The 15682-nt window shown below is 43.8% G+C and overlaps 1 protein-coding gene across 1 annotated transcript; it reads right to left on the reverse strand.

Moving 5' to 3' along the window:
* Nucleotides 1–3162: 3162 nt before the first annotated feature.
* LOC131562746 (uncharacterized) lies at nucleotides 3163–13517 on the reverse strand. The gene is made up of 7 exons (XM_058812587.1): nucleotides 13411–13517; nucleotides 7882–8032; nucleotides 7325–7418; nucleotides 6224–6342; nucleotides 5528–5670; nucleotides 4783–4980; nucleotides 3163–3466 (listed from the first exon to the last, which is right to left on the reverse strand). The coding sequence occupies exons 1-7, from the start codon at nucleotides 13434–13436 to the stop codon at nucleotides 3355–3357; spliced, it is 843 nt and encodes a 280-aa protein (XP_058668570.1). The 5' UTR covers nucleotides 13437–13517; the 3' UTR covers nucleotides 3163–3354.
* Nucleotides 13518–15682: the final 2165 nt, after the last annotated feature.

Consider the following 15682-nt stretch of genomic DNA (forward strand, 5'->3'; position numbering starts at 1 on the left):
CAGAACGAGCCTTGACCCAGCTGAGTTCCCTTCACCCCTGGGACAAGAGCTGAAGATGTCAGGGCAGTGATTCCTCCTCTCTGGAATTGCAGCCTGGCCCTCCTGCAAGCAGCCCCATGCAAATTAGAGGATGCAACTCTGAGTAAATGAGGGAAATAATTTGTTTAAAAGAAAGAGATGAATTACAACTGAATTAAAGCAACATAAGGAGGATGGAGGAGGAGGGCAGAACTCAGGAGGGTGTTTGGCTGATTTGTTTAATCCCACAGAACTTGCTCCACCACCCATTTCCTATTGTCCACACAGCTCCAGAGACCCCAAATGCTCTGGTGGCCCTGGCACGAGCAGGCAATGGGCAAGGAGACAAAAAGCTCAGCTTGGAGGAAATTCTGTCCCAGGATGTTACAGCAAGACTTTGGGAATGCTTTGCTAAATTTTCATGAAATGTCAGGTCCAAAGGAATCTTGTAACTAATTGGAAATTGATTTCATGACACTTTGATACTGAGCTCACCAATGGCAGATGCTGTTGTACATTTCAGAATGGATGGAAGAAATTCTTCAGGGCTGACCCCGGCACAGAGTTCTCAGAGAAGCTGCCCCTGGATCCCTGGAAGTTCCCAAGGCCAGGCTGGGCAGGGTTTGGAGTAACCCATGGCAAGGCGTTGATTTAAATGAGATTTTCTGTCCCTTCCAACCTAAACCATTCCGTGGTTCTGTGATCTCCTTTTAAACCTCTTCACAGCAAAATGCCTCACACATCACCAGCACATTCTTGCTCCTGGATGCATTTTAAATAAAATCAGAATTACCTCACATTTCCCTGGGATCCCAGAGCCAGAGCATTAAAATAATTAAATGAAAAATTATGAGAGCAGAACCAACTTCCTGTTTGGAGAGAATAAATCAGTGTGTGTGCCTGACCCAGCACTCAGGTGCAAACAGCAGAGCCTCTGAGCCTTTCCCAGGAGAGAATCCTGATTACAGCTGCAAGAGGTGGGTGGGAGCTTTGCCAGGAGCTGGGAACTGAACCCTCTGCCCAGGGGACTGGAGCAATTCCCCATCCCAGCCCCACTTTGTGATGCTGAGTTCGGGGAGGAGAGCCTTGAGTGCTGCGTGCTGTGATTCCAGCGCTGCTGCTCTGAGTGCTCCTCAGGGGCTGGCTGGCACTTGGGGAAAAGCCTGTCTGTCTGTCTGTCTGTCTGTCCTGTCGCCAGCCACAGCCCCAGTGAGGTGGTCACTAAGGGTCAAGTGGTCAGTCAGGCAGGTTCTTCAGGCTCTGTTTTCCCTCTGCTCCTGGCTTGGCCAAGGAAGCCTCAATAAGGTGGTCAGTAGGGGTAAGGTGGTCACTAAGGGGTCAGATGGTCAGTGAGGTGGTCAGTAGGGGTAAGGTGGTCACTAAGGGTCAAGTGGTCAGTCAGGCAGGTCCTTCAGACTCTCTTTTCCCTCTGCTCCAGCTCCCTGCCTCATTTCCAAAATCACAGTGTTTTCTCACACATATCTTCAGCTGAAAATAAATATATTCCATCCTTTGTGTTCAACCTTCCACTCCCAGACACAACAGGGGTTCTTTATAAGGATAATGAGTTATAGGGTGTCTGGATTCACTTCTAGACCTGATGTAGACCACCATCCTCAGTCCACAGAAAGCTTTCATGTTGTCATGTTGTTCTTATCCCCTCCCCAGCAAACATTGCTGCTCTCTGCACCCATTTGCCATGTGCACACACAATGATCTGTTCCCCTGCCCAAAGCCCTGGCTGTGTTGCTGTTTCTGTGCAAATCTCTCTGAACCTGTGAAAGCTCTCTGCTGCGTGTTGTTGACTTTCCCTCCTGATCCTGGGATGTGTTTATGGAGGGGTTTGCCCTGCCTGCTCTGCTCCCAGTGCTGGGGTAAATCCCACTGACTGATCCAGCCCTGTGAGCCCTGCTCTGCTTCCCCACATTTCAAGATTTCCTGAGGCTGACCACCAAGCTGTGCTCCACAGCCTTTTCCTGTCCCAGCTGTAGAAAACCCTCCGAGCCAGATCCTGTAATACATTTAAAATCTGATTTCATTCGTACAATATTTTGGTCCCCTGTTTAGGCTGCTGAGCTGTGGGAGAGGCAAGGGCAGCCCTAAGGGACAGCCTGGAAACTCTGCAAGCTGCTGATTTCTCCTGCCTGGGTGCAGCACAGATGCTGAACAGAGCTGCTGTGACCTCTGTGCTCCCAGCCCTGGCTCTGCAGAGCCCTGCAGGGCTGAGCTCTCATCCATCCCTGCACTGAACCCACCTGAGCTGCCCCTGCAGCCGGCACACAGCACAGGATTTATTGGCTGCCTCTGGAATGAGGCAATTCCCTTAATTGGCTTCATTTCCAGGGCTCTGTGCCTCTCCCCCTGCACTGCTGGTGGCACAGCTATTTCTGTGCTGGGGGGAAAAAAACCCCAAAGATTGGACAGCAAATCAATCAAAGGAAGGACAGAGACCTCTCAGAGATAATTGCATCCAGAAACCCAAATCCCTGTCAGGGCTCTCCCTCCTGTGGTTTGCTTTCAGGAGCCTCTATTAAGCAACAGGGCATCCCCAAACAATGCCAGCAGAGACAAAAATCTCCTTTCCTTTTCATGATCTCCCTCCCCAGTGCTCTCTGGCCACAACAAACTCCAAAGGAAGATCTTTTCTAATTATTAGGGTCAAAATGGTTGGGGTGGCTGAGCTTTTCCCATGTACAAAGCTCATTAAAGAGCACTTGGACATTGGTGGGGCTTTTTATTAATTTGTTTTCCTTTTCTGTGGGTGTCCATCCCTGTGTCATTTCCCACAATGAGCTTGAGGTCTGAGCCTGGATATGTTCTAATTAAATGCAGTGGGAATCAATAATTGTGAGTTGCTGACACAGAGCTCCTAGATGAGAAAATCACACACTATTTTTAATAATAAATTAAAAATTTGCTATTAATAAATAATAATAATTAATTTTAATAATAAGTTTATTCAACTCGTGATATCCAGTGTAACATTACATCTTATTTACATACCCATACTTACTTGGCACACACTATTTTTAATAATAAACTTAAAATTTGCTATTAATAAATAATAATCAATAATTTTAATAATAAATTAAATAAACTCCATTAATTAAACTCAAAATTAAATTTAATAAATATCCAGTATAACATTATGTCTTATTTACATATCCATACCCATACTTGGTATCACAAATGCACTCAGAAGTGTTTTATTTCTGTTTCAATATATCTTTGACCAGTAAAATAAAAAAAGAAAAATAGAGCTTCCATAAGCAGGATTTACAGTCTCTTTTAAGCAAGGTGGTTGTAGCACAGCTGAGATCCTACAAAAATATTGTTTTAGAGTATAGTACACATTCTGTAAAAAAACCTGACCTCAGGGGGTGAGCAGTCCTCTGGCAGTTTTGGGATGCCATCCAGTATTTTCAGGTTTGGCAAATTGGAGAACACACTTAGAGAGAGACAAAAGAAAAGAACAGAAATTGAGAAAAATAATCTTGGGAAATGTAGAGAACAAAAGAGACACTGATAAAAAAGAAAAAGTGGATTCAAACGTATCTAAAATGGATTTGGGTTGGAAATCTTGATTTGTCATTTGATGCAGAATTTATCTGATAAAGAGCTAATTCAAACTCTCAGATTTCACTTCATTGCACCACCTTTATATCCTCAGACCCAATAAAGCACTTCAAGAATCTGTCTTCCAACACTGACAATGAACACAATACCAGAGTTACACCAAATTGCACCAATATTTAATTGCCCTAAGAACAGGCAGATTGAGAGCAGAAACAGAATTAGGAATTGTTAAAAGGTGGTTTCTGCTTTTGTTCTCCTGGACTTGTAGATATGCAAATAATAAAAGGTGAAACCCATCATTTAAAATGTACTTTTTCCCCTTCCATGATGATATCTGCCTCCCTGCCTTTATCAGCACCACACTTCCAAAGGGATGCCCACAGGACTGCTGGAAACTCAGAAAGGTTTTCATTAAACATTTATTTTGAACTTCTCCTTCTTTTTTTCCCCCTCTCAGTAAGCAATGGGAGGAGGTATGTCCCATTTCAGACACACTCTGCAAGGTTTATCTTCAAAATATCAACACCTGGCTGCGTTTGTAGTGGGACAAAACATGCAACCATGCAGATTTTCTAAGAGAGAAGCTTAGAATAGATTATATTCTCTTTAATTTCTTGGATTGTTATGCCTTGGATTGGAATTTCCATTGCCAGGGTCTGAGGCTGCTCTGTTAAATCTTCAGCCCATCCCAAAGGCTGCTCAAGGGACAGGGGGAATCCAGAAAAATCAAATGAAGGGAACTTGATTTTCTGCTGCTTTTGCTCCCATCTTTCAAGACATCCCCCTGATTCCAGCTCTGACATGTAATGCAATTTAGGCAGAAGCCACTGAGGATGCAAGGAGGCTGAAGAGAGTTTGAGTTATAGGTAGTTTCTATTAATAAAAGGGAATCTAATTTTTCTGCCCTGCTCACTGTCTCTGAACTTGATCCATGGGCTTAGTTCAGTTCCAGAACTGCCAGTCATGCCATTAAAAAGCATCACAGGCAGTTTCTGAATATTTGGGGGCTTTTATCACATAATGGCTCACTAAGCCATGTTCCTGGAGCATTTCAGAGCATTAAAACCACAAGAAAAGGAAAACCTTCTTTAAAAAGTTTGTTTGGTTTGAGATCCCATTCCTTTGAAACTCTGGCAAACATTATTTTGTGTTTATCACTTTTGTTAGCCACGAGAGGGTCAGACTTACAGCTGCCTGTATCTTTCCTGGAACTCACAGGGATTCCTCCTGAGGATGAGGGATTCCAGTGGGGTGTGCCTGAAGTCTGAAATCCCACTCAGGCTCGTGATGTTGTTTTCAGCAAGAGATAAGTGCTGAATCTGAGGGATCTTTGGCAGCTGTTTGAAGGATGTAAAGTGGTTTTTATTTACATTTAGCTCTCTGCATCTGTAAAGTACAAAGTGTATGGCATCACTATCACATCTGGGACAGAGCCCCTGCAACAGGGATGGGTTTTATACACTGGTTTATATTTTATTCCCTTATTTCTTTATATTGTACAACAGATGCATCATTATTTCTGTTCTCCACACTGCAACTCTCCATACACCTAAATACACAACAGCAGAGTAGCAACAGATGGATTGTAAAATAAATTTACAGTTGTCACAGCCTCTCTGCTTGGGTTGTGCTCTCCCATCTCTTCACAGAGATTCCTTCTGTGTGCAACAACTTCCCCTTTTGGCACAGATCTCCCTGAAGCTGGCTGGACTCATTAATTATTCCCCAGGAATAAAAGGGTGTGATGTGATCTCCTCACTGGGTATTTTCAGCAATGAACTGATGGATTCTCACTCCAGCACCCCCCAAGAGCAGATTTGGCAGCTCTGAAGAGCCTGCTCCAGCTGTCACTTCAGGAAAAATTTGATTTCTAGGCTATTACATAAAAATAGAAACAGATTACATGAAAATAGAAGCAGGACATTTTGTCTACCTTGGCAACCTTATGGCACTGAGGTCTGTCAGGGAATTGTCCACCAACCAAAGCTTTTCCACCCGGATTAATCTGTGGAGGATTCTTTTGAGGTTTTCAATCTGGTAAAGATCACCCAGGTCCTGGAATGAAAGGTTCAGCTCCTGGGAAGGGAAAAATAAGAGAAATCACTTTTTTTCCCCCTTGCTTTGCAATAGCTATATAATTAAATATAGAATTAGTCAGAGGCAGTTAATATGAGAACACATTTTATGCTGCTGCTTTTATAACAATTGGTGGTACCGAGTGCCAAATCCACCTCAGAATCAGAGTGATGGACTCCTTAATTCCTTGAAAGGAAGAAAGAAACCATCTCTCAAGCATGAATTTGAGTGTCCATCTCCTCCTTCCTCCATGAGTGGGGTTACCAGTGTGTGGGAGGGAGCAGGACTGACTGGTTGTGGCTTTTTGGTATGGCCTCTAAACCCAGCTGGCACCAAAGGTCTGTGCAGCAGCCAGATTTAAATACTCATAGAGTCCTCACAGAATGGACTGAATTGGCAGGGAATTCAAAATTCATCCAATTCTACCCCCTGCCACCACCAGGGACACCTTCTTTATCACAGGTTTAAATTTATTAAATGCAGTGAGCAGCCAGCACGTGATTGTTTGGCTTCTTTACAGCTACAGTCCAAAGTGTTAATGAGGAAGTTTTACAGCACAGTTTTCCCAGTTCTCCTGCAGCCTCTTTTCCCATTTCTCTGTGTCAGTTACTTGTTTTCTTCTTTTCAGAGTATATTCTTCTTTCCTGAAAAACAGCTCTTCTTCTGAGGGCCCTGGTCAGAGAAAAAGATTTACAGTTGAGGATTGATACAGAACTGGCACTTAGTCACTTGCTGAAAGAATATACATTTATATTGCTGGGAAGATTCTGTAATGAAGAAATATATATAATATTATAGGTGTGTGACTTTCCAGGCTTCTGAGATTTAAATTAATGGGAAGATTTTTCTACCATTCCCAGGCCCATAATTCAGCCAGCAATCTGCAGTCTTTGTGCATGGTTGGTAAATGACAGATCTGCTACAGATCAGAATGAAAACCATTTCTGAAAGGTTGTTCTTAAGGACCTGAGCTCTAAAATTCTTCTTATTCCTTGCCATGCTGTGAGTTAGCCTTTGATTGTCCTGAGAAAGGAAAATGTTTCAGCTTCCAGAGCAGTGCCAAAAACCAACAGCTCCATTCCAAACCTCATTTGTATTGAGCCACACACACACTAAGACTTAAAGTCTTAATGAAAAGTTTAGAGCTGTGGGCATCTTCAAAATCCTGATTAAAGCAAGGACTGGCTGGAAATCTTCCACTGTTTACTCCCAAACATGCAAATACTGGATTTTAAAACCCATCTGTTCTTGAGAGTGTCTGTAGATTGTAATTGAGCCAATTTAGTCTTAAAATACAAGAAATGTGCCACTGTTTGCAGGGCCGGGCTTCCCTCTTGTTTGGCTGTTTGGCACATGGCTACTGCATTCTGAACAGTAAAATATTAATCAACTCCTGAGAGAAGTAATCAGCAGCACATTAATACTAAAATTTTTCAGTTTGCAGTTCAGGCAGTTGTTTTTCATTTTGGAAATCACAAAGGATAATTTCCTAATGATTAAAAAAATAAAGCGAGCATGGGCACTATGAGTTGAAATCCTGGAGTTTGCCATTCTTTTGACAAGGGGCAGGATTTCAGCTCATCGTTTTTAAGGATGCACTCTTTGATTTGATGGAGTCAGGGCTGAGATGTCAAAGGGTCTTTTTGATCTTTACCTTCCCTCACTCGGGGGCAGAGGAGCTGATTCCCTCTCACACTGTGTTCCTCTATGTCACACCAGCCAAGATACTTGAAGGAGTCAGAGGGAAGCTTAGAAAAAGGGAAAAATAAGGATATAAAAATCAGTAAAAGCTCTTGAGGTTTTGGCACTGCATTTTCTCTTATTTCTGGCCTTATTACAGCAGAAATGCCCCAGTCAGAGCCACATGCAGGAGCTGGTGAATGCTGTGGGAATTCACTGCTCAGTGGAGGTTGCCACAGCTCATCCTGGTTAACTCCAATAAATTGGCTCAAATATTGGAGGGAGCCTCCTCAGGGCTCATTATCCCCCTGCCCAGAGCTGCAGTTTGGTGCTCAAAGACTGAGGCAAATCCCCTGCCACTTCTCACCCCAAAAAACAGAACCTTATTTACATTCCACCCCAGTTTTGGAGGATAGAAGGAGGTAAACAGAATCCTCTTCAAAGCCGAGGAGGAGATTTCTGCCTTAGCTCCTCTTTTTCAATGTCTCTTTTCCAGAAACCTTCAATCAGACTGGGAAAACCAACACTTACTGGGAAAGGGAGCCTGGGGTCCCAGCTCTGCCCGAGGGCTCCTCTGTTTTGGGGTAAAACCAGTGGAATATTGTGGGCATCCCTAAGGATGGAGCAGTAGGAGGAGTAGAATTTCAAGAACTTCTGGTTGCTTGTAGTCAGACCTGAGGAACTAGAGAGGAGATGTTGAGCCAGCCTAGGTTCTGTCCAGGGAAACGCAAATTTTGTTGGGTTTGTTTTATAATTACAGAAAATCATTACAGAAAATAAGCATAGCTCAGGGTAGGACTTGCCAGCAGGCAGGAGCCATATCCTGAGGGCAAACCATGGGCAGCCCCCTCACCTGAGCTGCATCTCCTTACACAGGTGTGTCCAAACACCAGAAAGAGGAATTTCCTGGCATTTTTTTAGAAATACTGAGTTTTGGAGAAAATGGAGAGCTGAAATTGTCCAACAGCATGATGTGGTTGTTCCCTTCTACCCAGGAGAACCCTGCTTTTATGGATCTGGGTTGGATGAAAAGATACCTCGTTTGTTTATTTTATTCCATTGTGCATGTGGTTTAACTCATTGTTTTACTAATATTAGTGTATTTATTTTAGTCTTTTGGATCTGTTCTAGGATCTGGAGATCCTAAAACATCAGAGATCTGCAGAAAAGCTGAACTTTGCTCAATAGAGTCTTCAAATCATAGAATCATTATGGGAAAACCCTCCAAGGTTACCAAGTCCAACCTTCAGCTTGAAGCCATGTGTTCATGTACTCTCTTAGTCCCTTGCCTAAGAACACTTAAAAGTCACATTTTTACACCCCAAATGGGGCAATTTCTCCAATTGTGCTTCAGAGGGATTGAAGGATGTGCAGGCTGGCAGCTGCAATTTAGGAATTTACCACAGAACAGTTGAAAGCAATGACTTAATTTAGTCAGGGTGTGCATCCAGCACACTGTAATTTGATGTTTATTCTACAGGCTTGGAGAGCTCTTGCCAGGGAGCCTCAGCATCATAAAGCCACTGGAGTCAGGAGCAGAAATTAATAAATAAAACAGTATAAACCAGAATAAAAAATGCAGGTTTGGGGAGGGAGGCAAGGAAGGTCTCATAGTGGGAGTAACAGGCTGAGCAGAGCATTTGTTAAAATGCACAATGACAGATTATTGGCAAACCCTGGTGATGAAAGGTGTCCTGGTGAGCTCAGTGCAGGAGCAGCCCTGGCAAAGAGCTCTGCTCCCTTCTGTTTTATGTTGGGGTTTAATGGGGTCACAGCAGCCCCAGTGAGCTGTAGGTGACTCCCAGTGTCCCAGGGTGACGTTATGATGTTTGTATTCCCATCTGTGTGTTCTGTTCATGCTGGATATTATGTTCTGTGCCTTCAAGACTGGCTCTGAAGGGTGAAAGTTTTATTTGGGTTTTGCGATCAGCCGCTCCCCCACGGCTGGCAGGACACAGAGACAGGGCAGTACATGGTGCTGCTTTTGCTTTTGCTTGGCTTTTCACTTTGCTCTTTCTCTTGCTTCTTCTCATTAGCTAGTTTAGCTAAACAGTCGAAATTTCTTCCTGGATTGTTTCTCTTTTCCTTTTTTTGGACCTACTTGAACCTGCTCCAGACTGGGCCCTGGGAACGCAGAGTTTGCATCGTGTGGCCCAGCGGGGCCTACTCTGGGCAGCGCTGCCTCAGCGCCAGAGGGACTGAGAACAGAGCGAGCACCCCCAGAGAGACTTTCTGAGTTTCTCATCTTTTTCAGAGTGGTGTCACTCAGTATTGTTCATTTTGTGTGCTGGGGGTGCTGTGCCTGTTAAACAAACAGGTTCTTTCCACTTCTCTCTGAGGAATCCTTCCCGACCCGGTTGGGCACAGGGGCCGTGTGGGTTTGCTTTCTGGAAGGGCCCCCTTTGGAGATTCTCTACCAAATTTGCCCTGAACTAGGACACCCTGGAAGCTGTGTGGGCTCAGCATTTTGGAAAATAACAGATATTTACTGAGGGACTTTTTGAGGTCACCTGGAAGCAAGCAGCCCCTTAAGGTGTGTGTGTGTTAGAGAGCAGCAGGAGTTCACTCACAGCAGCCCTGGGAAAAGAGGATTTACCTTGGGTAAATGGTAAAAAAAACCCAGAAAATAAAAAAAAAAAATGTGCTGGGAATTCTTGTTTAGCTCTATTTTGCTGTTTGTTCTGCTTTTAGATCCTTTTATGTTAAATGAGATCAGAGCAAAGAAATTTGTAGAAATTATTTTATGTTTAAGAAAAAGATCTATTATTTTGCTCAGTTTGGAAGTGATCTTTTAGATGTATTCAAATGACTATTTATAACTGCAAGACTTTTCAAAACCTACCTTCCTCTCAGCTAGATACTACCTCCTCTGCTGAGACAGGAATATGCACTCCCAGCCCCTGGAAATGTGGGATAAAACAGTTCAGCTGAACCATTTAACATGATATCTATTCTGATCTCCTGGCAGGAAACCCACTCACAAAACTCTGTACTGGTGATGGCAAGTAAAACATAAAGTTCCAGAAAAAAATAAAGATGTGATGGATACAACTTCCCCAGTCAGGTGGGTAGTGAGATTTCCATGGGAAGGAGTGACAGAAAGAAACATCTTTCATCTCAAAACTGCCTGGGTTTAATAAGCACCAGCTGGACCTCCAGATTATGTCACAGGAGATTTTTCTGGAGTGCCACACAGGTTTTCCCTCCCTTGCTTTGTTTACCTTCCTGTTTTGCTGCAGAATTGATGCAAAAGAAGTGGCAATGAAGGAGGCAGGATGCAATTCCAAGCAATTACACATCTCACAATACATGAAAGGAACAAAATTTCCTGCCTTGATTGTGAGGCCCTTTGGCTGGATATGAATCTCCAATGACAGCTCTGGGAGCAGCACACTAGATTATGTCAAGTATTAAGGGAAAAAAAATTAGATTCATGATGTCTGTCCAGGCTGAGTCATTTCCTCTCACTTCGCCTGCAGTGAGAAATTGGTGGTTATCATAAATCATGGGCCTAAATTCTTATGAGAGAAGAATTAATTTCACTAATGGAAAACCTCTGTGGCAATTGCATTCCTCCATTCTCCCTCTTTTTGGGGGCTGTGGGGGACTATTTATGATGTCCTTTAAGCAGAGGTGCTTGACTATATTTTAAGAATTCCATCATAGAGGTTTGGAAAGGAAACTTCAAAAGGTAATGGGGGGAAAAAAAATCTTGTGTGTGTGACCAGCTCCTAATTTCTGAGGTTGGCCCTCAGTCCAGTTCTGAACACGGCCATAGCTTTGCTGCTGACACCAAAACATTACAAAATTATTTTCCATCTCAGTAATAAACAAAACCCCACAAAACTGTACCAAACAATTCTTTGCAGGCACCTTGAAGTCTGCAGTGCTCCCTGTGAGCTGACAAGAGGGAGCACAGGCTGGGGGGTAACTGGAGGCACTTGTGGCCAATCCCTTGCATTTTACATTATTCTCCTCAGTGGAAGTCCCAGGGAGGAATTCAGTGCCTGAAGTGATTTGCAAACTGTCAGGAATGAGAACAGAACAGCTCCTGCCTTTTTCAGAGCATGACTGAGGAGATATCAGGCTGTACCCTGGAAAATCCTGCACTGCTGAGCTCCCTGATCAAAGCCCAGTTAATCAGGATGTGGGGCTGGGAAATGTTCTGCTCTCTCAGACACCTTGGCCAGGTTTGCAGGGAGCCCGGAGAAAGGTTCTGCTCTCAGACACCTTGGCCAGGTTTGCAGGGAGCCCAGGGACATGTTCTGCTCTCTCAGACACCTTGCCCGGGTTTGCAGAGAGCCCAGGGAAAGGTTCTGCTCTCTCAGACACCTTGGCCAGGTTTGCAGAGAGCCCAGGGTGCTCCAGGTTTCCTGAGTGCAGTGCAAGCCCCTCTGAGTGCAGCTGCCTTTCAGGGCAGGACACATTAAAAGCCACGAAAAGACTTTGAAGCCAAAGCTGAGCTGCTTCTGAAACTGCACCAGTGAAAGACACTGAGTGAGAAACAGAGTGAAAAGTTCCTCCTGTGTATGTTTTAGCTATTTGGCTGTTAAAAAAGGAGTGTCAGTGAAATCCTTTCTCCTCGTGGAACAGCAGCCTCAACAAACAAACATCTGAGACTGCAGCTCAGGTTCAGCTCTGCTGCACAGAAAATGGGGAGCTCAGCTAAAGAGGAGTGAGGATATGAGCAAACTCTTGCATTGGGTTTTGAAAGGCTTTTGTCCCAGCCTTTTGAGCAGTTTTGGGGTCTGGTCTAGCTTCTCACAGCCTCATACCCAGCTGCTCTTCAGGAATCAGCATTCTCCAGCAGGCTTAGCTTTCACTGCTTTCCCCTTAAATCTGAAATCCCTGGATAAAAGGTTTGGGAACCAGTAGTAGGGTTATTTATAACTCTTCACATATCAGGATTCCCGTGGTGCTTGCTACATCCCACCAAATCACAGCCCACATCTGATGGAAGGGGCCCTGCTCCTGTGGTTGAGCTCAGGGAGCTCTGGTCAGGTTCTTATTTAGCAGCAAAGTGCTCTCAGATCATTCAGTCCTGATGCTGTGGGAGTGAAAAATGTGCACCATTCTAAAGGAAGGAACCAAATCAAATGTGTTTCAAGATCATCTTGAAGGAATAGAAAAAAAATCCAAACCAGAGAAACTAAGAGTGATAAATCCTCCCAAAGCAAAGAGTTTGTACCACTGGGTGAGAGCTGCTGATTTTGTAGGCTCTAAGAGAGATTCTGGACCTGCCCAAACCACCTGCACACATAAGTGAACACTCACAGGTTCCAAATACCCAATTATTTATGTTGTCCCAGTCAATGGCAAATGCCAAAGCCATAAATGAGCTGCAGGGATAACTTACCAGCACACCTTGTGAAAGTATTTAAGAGATGGCAAACTCAGAATTCAGGCTGTGCTTCATTTCAAATGCACACAATTTACTGCTCCAGAGCAGCTCTGCTTGTATGCAAACATTTATTATGAGAACTCTCTGAACTTAGCAGAGTAGAAGATATGGACACAGTGTTTGCATGCTCTATTACCTTTCAATTATTTTTATAGGAGTTTTAGGAGACATTATGCAACATTTTGAAGCAGTTCTTCTGAGCGTAATTTAGTGACAAACACACCTGTAAGTTATGGCTACAAAGCATCCTTGCTGATAGCTGCAGCATCAATTATCTTGCTTTATGCTTCATAAAATTGCCCCCCCCAAGACATAATTAACTTAATTAGGTCCCATCACCATAATGATACACTCTTAGCATATTAACTAACATTTTCCTCTTGGATCCAGCTTACACCAACACAAAGCCCACATCTCAATCCACATATTTTCACAGCAAACTCAACATTTTTGTTGGGACAGCTTTTTCCTTCCAGCAATCAGGCATTGACACCAAGAAAAACAGCTCTGTTTCAGCTCCTGTTTTCCCTGCACAGCAATCTCCCTCAGCAATACAGGCTGGTACATTTTAAAAAGACACTCAATCCTGTAACTCTATCTTTGTTGTCAAAGCATGTCAAGCAATGACTACAGGTTCGTGTCTCCTTGCACCCTCCTACCTTTCAGACATGTCTGGCTGCTGCATGAAATCCTCACATCTTGCACAGGGCTATTTGTCTACAGGCAGGGCTTATCTTCCCATCTCTGGCCCTGCTCAGGGAGGGAGTTCCAGGCTCTCTGGAGAGGGGGAACCTGCCGGGATCCCGATGGATGGATTCGCTGTCTCCAAGGAAACGCAGTCACCGCGCAACGCTGCCGCCGCTGTCACCTTAGGAGCTATTGTTACCAACCTCTTAAGCACACCAAACAAATTCCTGGGCTGATCCAGCTGGTATCAGTGAGCTGGCTCTCCAGAAGGTGCCTAAAGATAGGTTGGTGATACCTGTAGCAGGATACGTGATCATCCAGCTGAATCTCTGGTCTGCGCGCGCCGGCCGCTTGACTTTCAATTCCTTTCACGGTTTTGCCCACTTGAAGTTGGTATTTTTGTTGCCTAAAAGATCTCCTGCTTCATTAGTGGCTTGTTAAATGCCTTATTAGTGTATCTATCTGTTGGATGAAAAGAAAATACTTAAAGAGGCTCAGGTTTTATGTAATGTTCAGGAAGGTTTTTTATGGGCACCTGTTCGCTCTGTTGGGCATTCTTGCCTCATTTCAATGTACTCAGCCATTTTAGGAACCTCTTCTAGGCTTCCTTCTTCAGGTTTGCAGCTGAGAATGAGAACAAGAGATTCTTCTCTTGGTGGGAACCAAGAGGCCGGGTTTGTGTCTGTTTTTATATTATATTTTTCTTAGACCATTAAAGCTGTAGGTTCTGAGAATTGGCCCAGTGAATATGAGTTTGATTTTTGTTTGTTCACCCAGACAAGTGCAGGTGCTGGCAGAGCTCCAGGGTGGGATTGCAGCAGCCCAGTGTGGTTGTGGGCACTGGTTAGTCCCTGCTGAAGTTCACAGATGGCTTTTAAACTCCAACAGTGGTGGTGGGACCCAGGTTTTGGGGGAAGGTTACAATGGAGCTGTAAATTGTGCCCTATTGATCTGCAACTCCCGCACCACAGGCACAGCCCCTTCCCCACTTCAGGTCCTGGGCTCTATGCTGAAAAAAGAGGGGGTAAATAGATTAAAATCAATGTGGGAAAAGTCCACAATCCTCTCTGCCCTGGGTTATTCAGTTGGAAATACCTTTTAGTCAAAACCTCTGTGGTTTCTACCTCGCAGCTTCTTCACATACAAAACATTTCTTATCCTCCTTTTCCTTCACATTTTTCTCTTTTAGGTCACTACAAAGGCCGATCATTATAAGGTCATTCTGCACAGAAAGGTCTGTACTTTCCCCAATGGTTGCTGAAGGCTCCAAAACCTTCTCTTAGAAATTCTGCTGGCAAATTTCACCGTGCCAGGAAAACAGAGGGGAATAATGGTAATTAGAGAATTTCAGCTCCATGCTCAGGCATTCCATGGTTCCAAATGTTGAGCTGACAGATCATTATGTGAAATTTAACAAAGTAGTCATTCCACCCAGGTTTCATTAAAACTTTATGTGCTAAGAACTGAGTTTATTACTGGGTGGGCGAGGACAGGGTTTTAAGAGATTCATCAGGTCACTTGAGCGAATCATTTCTCTGTCTGCTAAGAATAAAGAAATTAATATCTAAATCAAACAGGATTGTAATTTGGGGCCTTTCTACTTACCATTTTTTCCTCTGTCTATAAAATGAAAGGTATTGGTCCCCATCACAGCCTAATGGGCTTCAGATCTTTTATGGCAAATGCATTCCTCATAAAGCCCATGAAAAATTATCTCTGTGCTATTCCAGAGGAACGACATATTTTACATGGTGTCAGCCTTTCCATTATAAACACTATTTTTCAGATCTTTACAACCTGCCCATAAAAATGTGCTTCTGACAAGAAATTCAGCAGTGTGTCCCCAGCTCTGCAAGAAAGAAATCTTTTTTCCAACTTTATCTAATTTTGACCAGAAATTTTGTCTTTGAATTGGGTAAACACAGGGTGGGTATGGTGTCTCTCTCAACCCTGTGTCTCTCACATCTTTTTTTTGTCCCACTGGATTCTTCCCTGCTTGCACATGAAATTTGTAGGAACTGGGCAGAATCCAGCTCATCCTGAGGTCTGATTAATGACAGAAACAATCCCAATTATTCTCACTGCTGTAGGCCACCAGAGGCCCCGTTGTTCTGGGCACCACAGAAAGTCAGGAAAACAGAGTTTGCTCCAGAGGGTTTGTGCTCTAATTGAACAGAGCACACAGACAAAGAGTAGGAAGAAAGGAAATAATATTAGCCCTCCTCCTTTTATACAGAAATAACT

The sequence above is a fragment of the Ammospiza caudacuta genome, chromosome 11 (genome assembly GCF_027887145.1).
Source record: "Ammospiza caudacuta isolate bAmmCau1 chromosome 11, bAmmCau1.pri, whole genome shotgun sequence".
NCBI lineage: Eukaryota > Metazoa > Chordata > Aves > Passeriformes > Passerellidae > Ammospiza > Ammospiza caudacuta.

Excerpts from the sequence above, each read along its gene's own strand:
- LOC131562746 (XM_058812587.1), bottom strand. The coding sequence starts at position 13,436 with ATGCAGCAGCCAGACATGTCTGAAAG. Across the intron at positions 4,981-5,527 it reads AGTGCCATAAGGTTGCCAAG|ATGCAGAGAGCTAAATGTAA; the intron begins GTAGACAAAATG and ends TGTACTTTACAG. Across the intron at positions 3,467-4,782 it reads CAGGAAAGATACAGGCAGCT|TGTGTTCTCCAATTTGCCAA; the intron begins GTAAGTCTGACC and ends TCTCTCTCTAAG.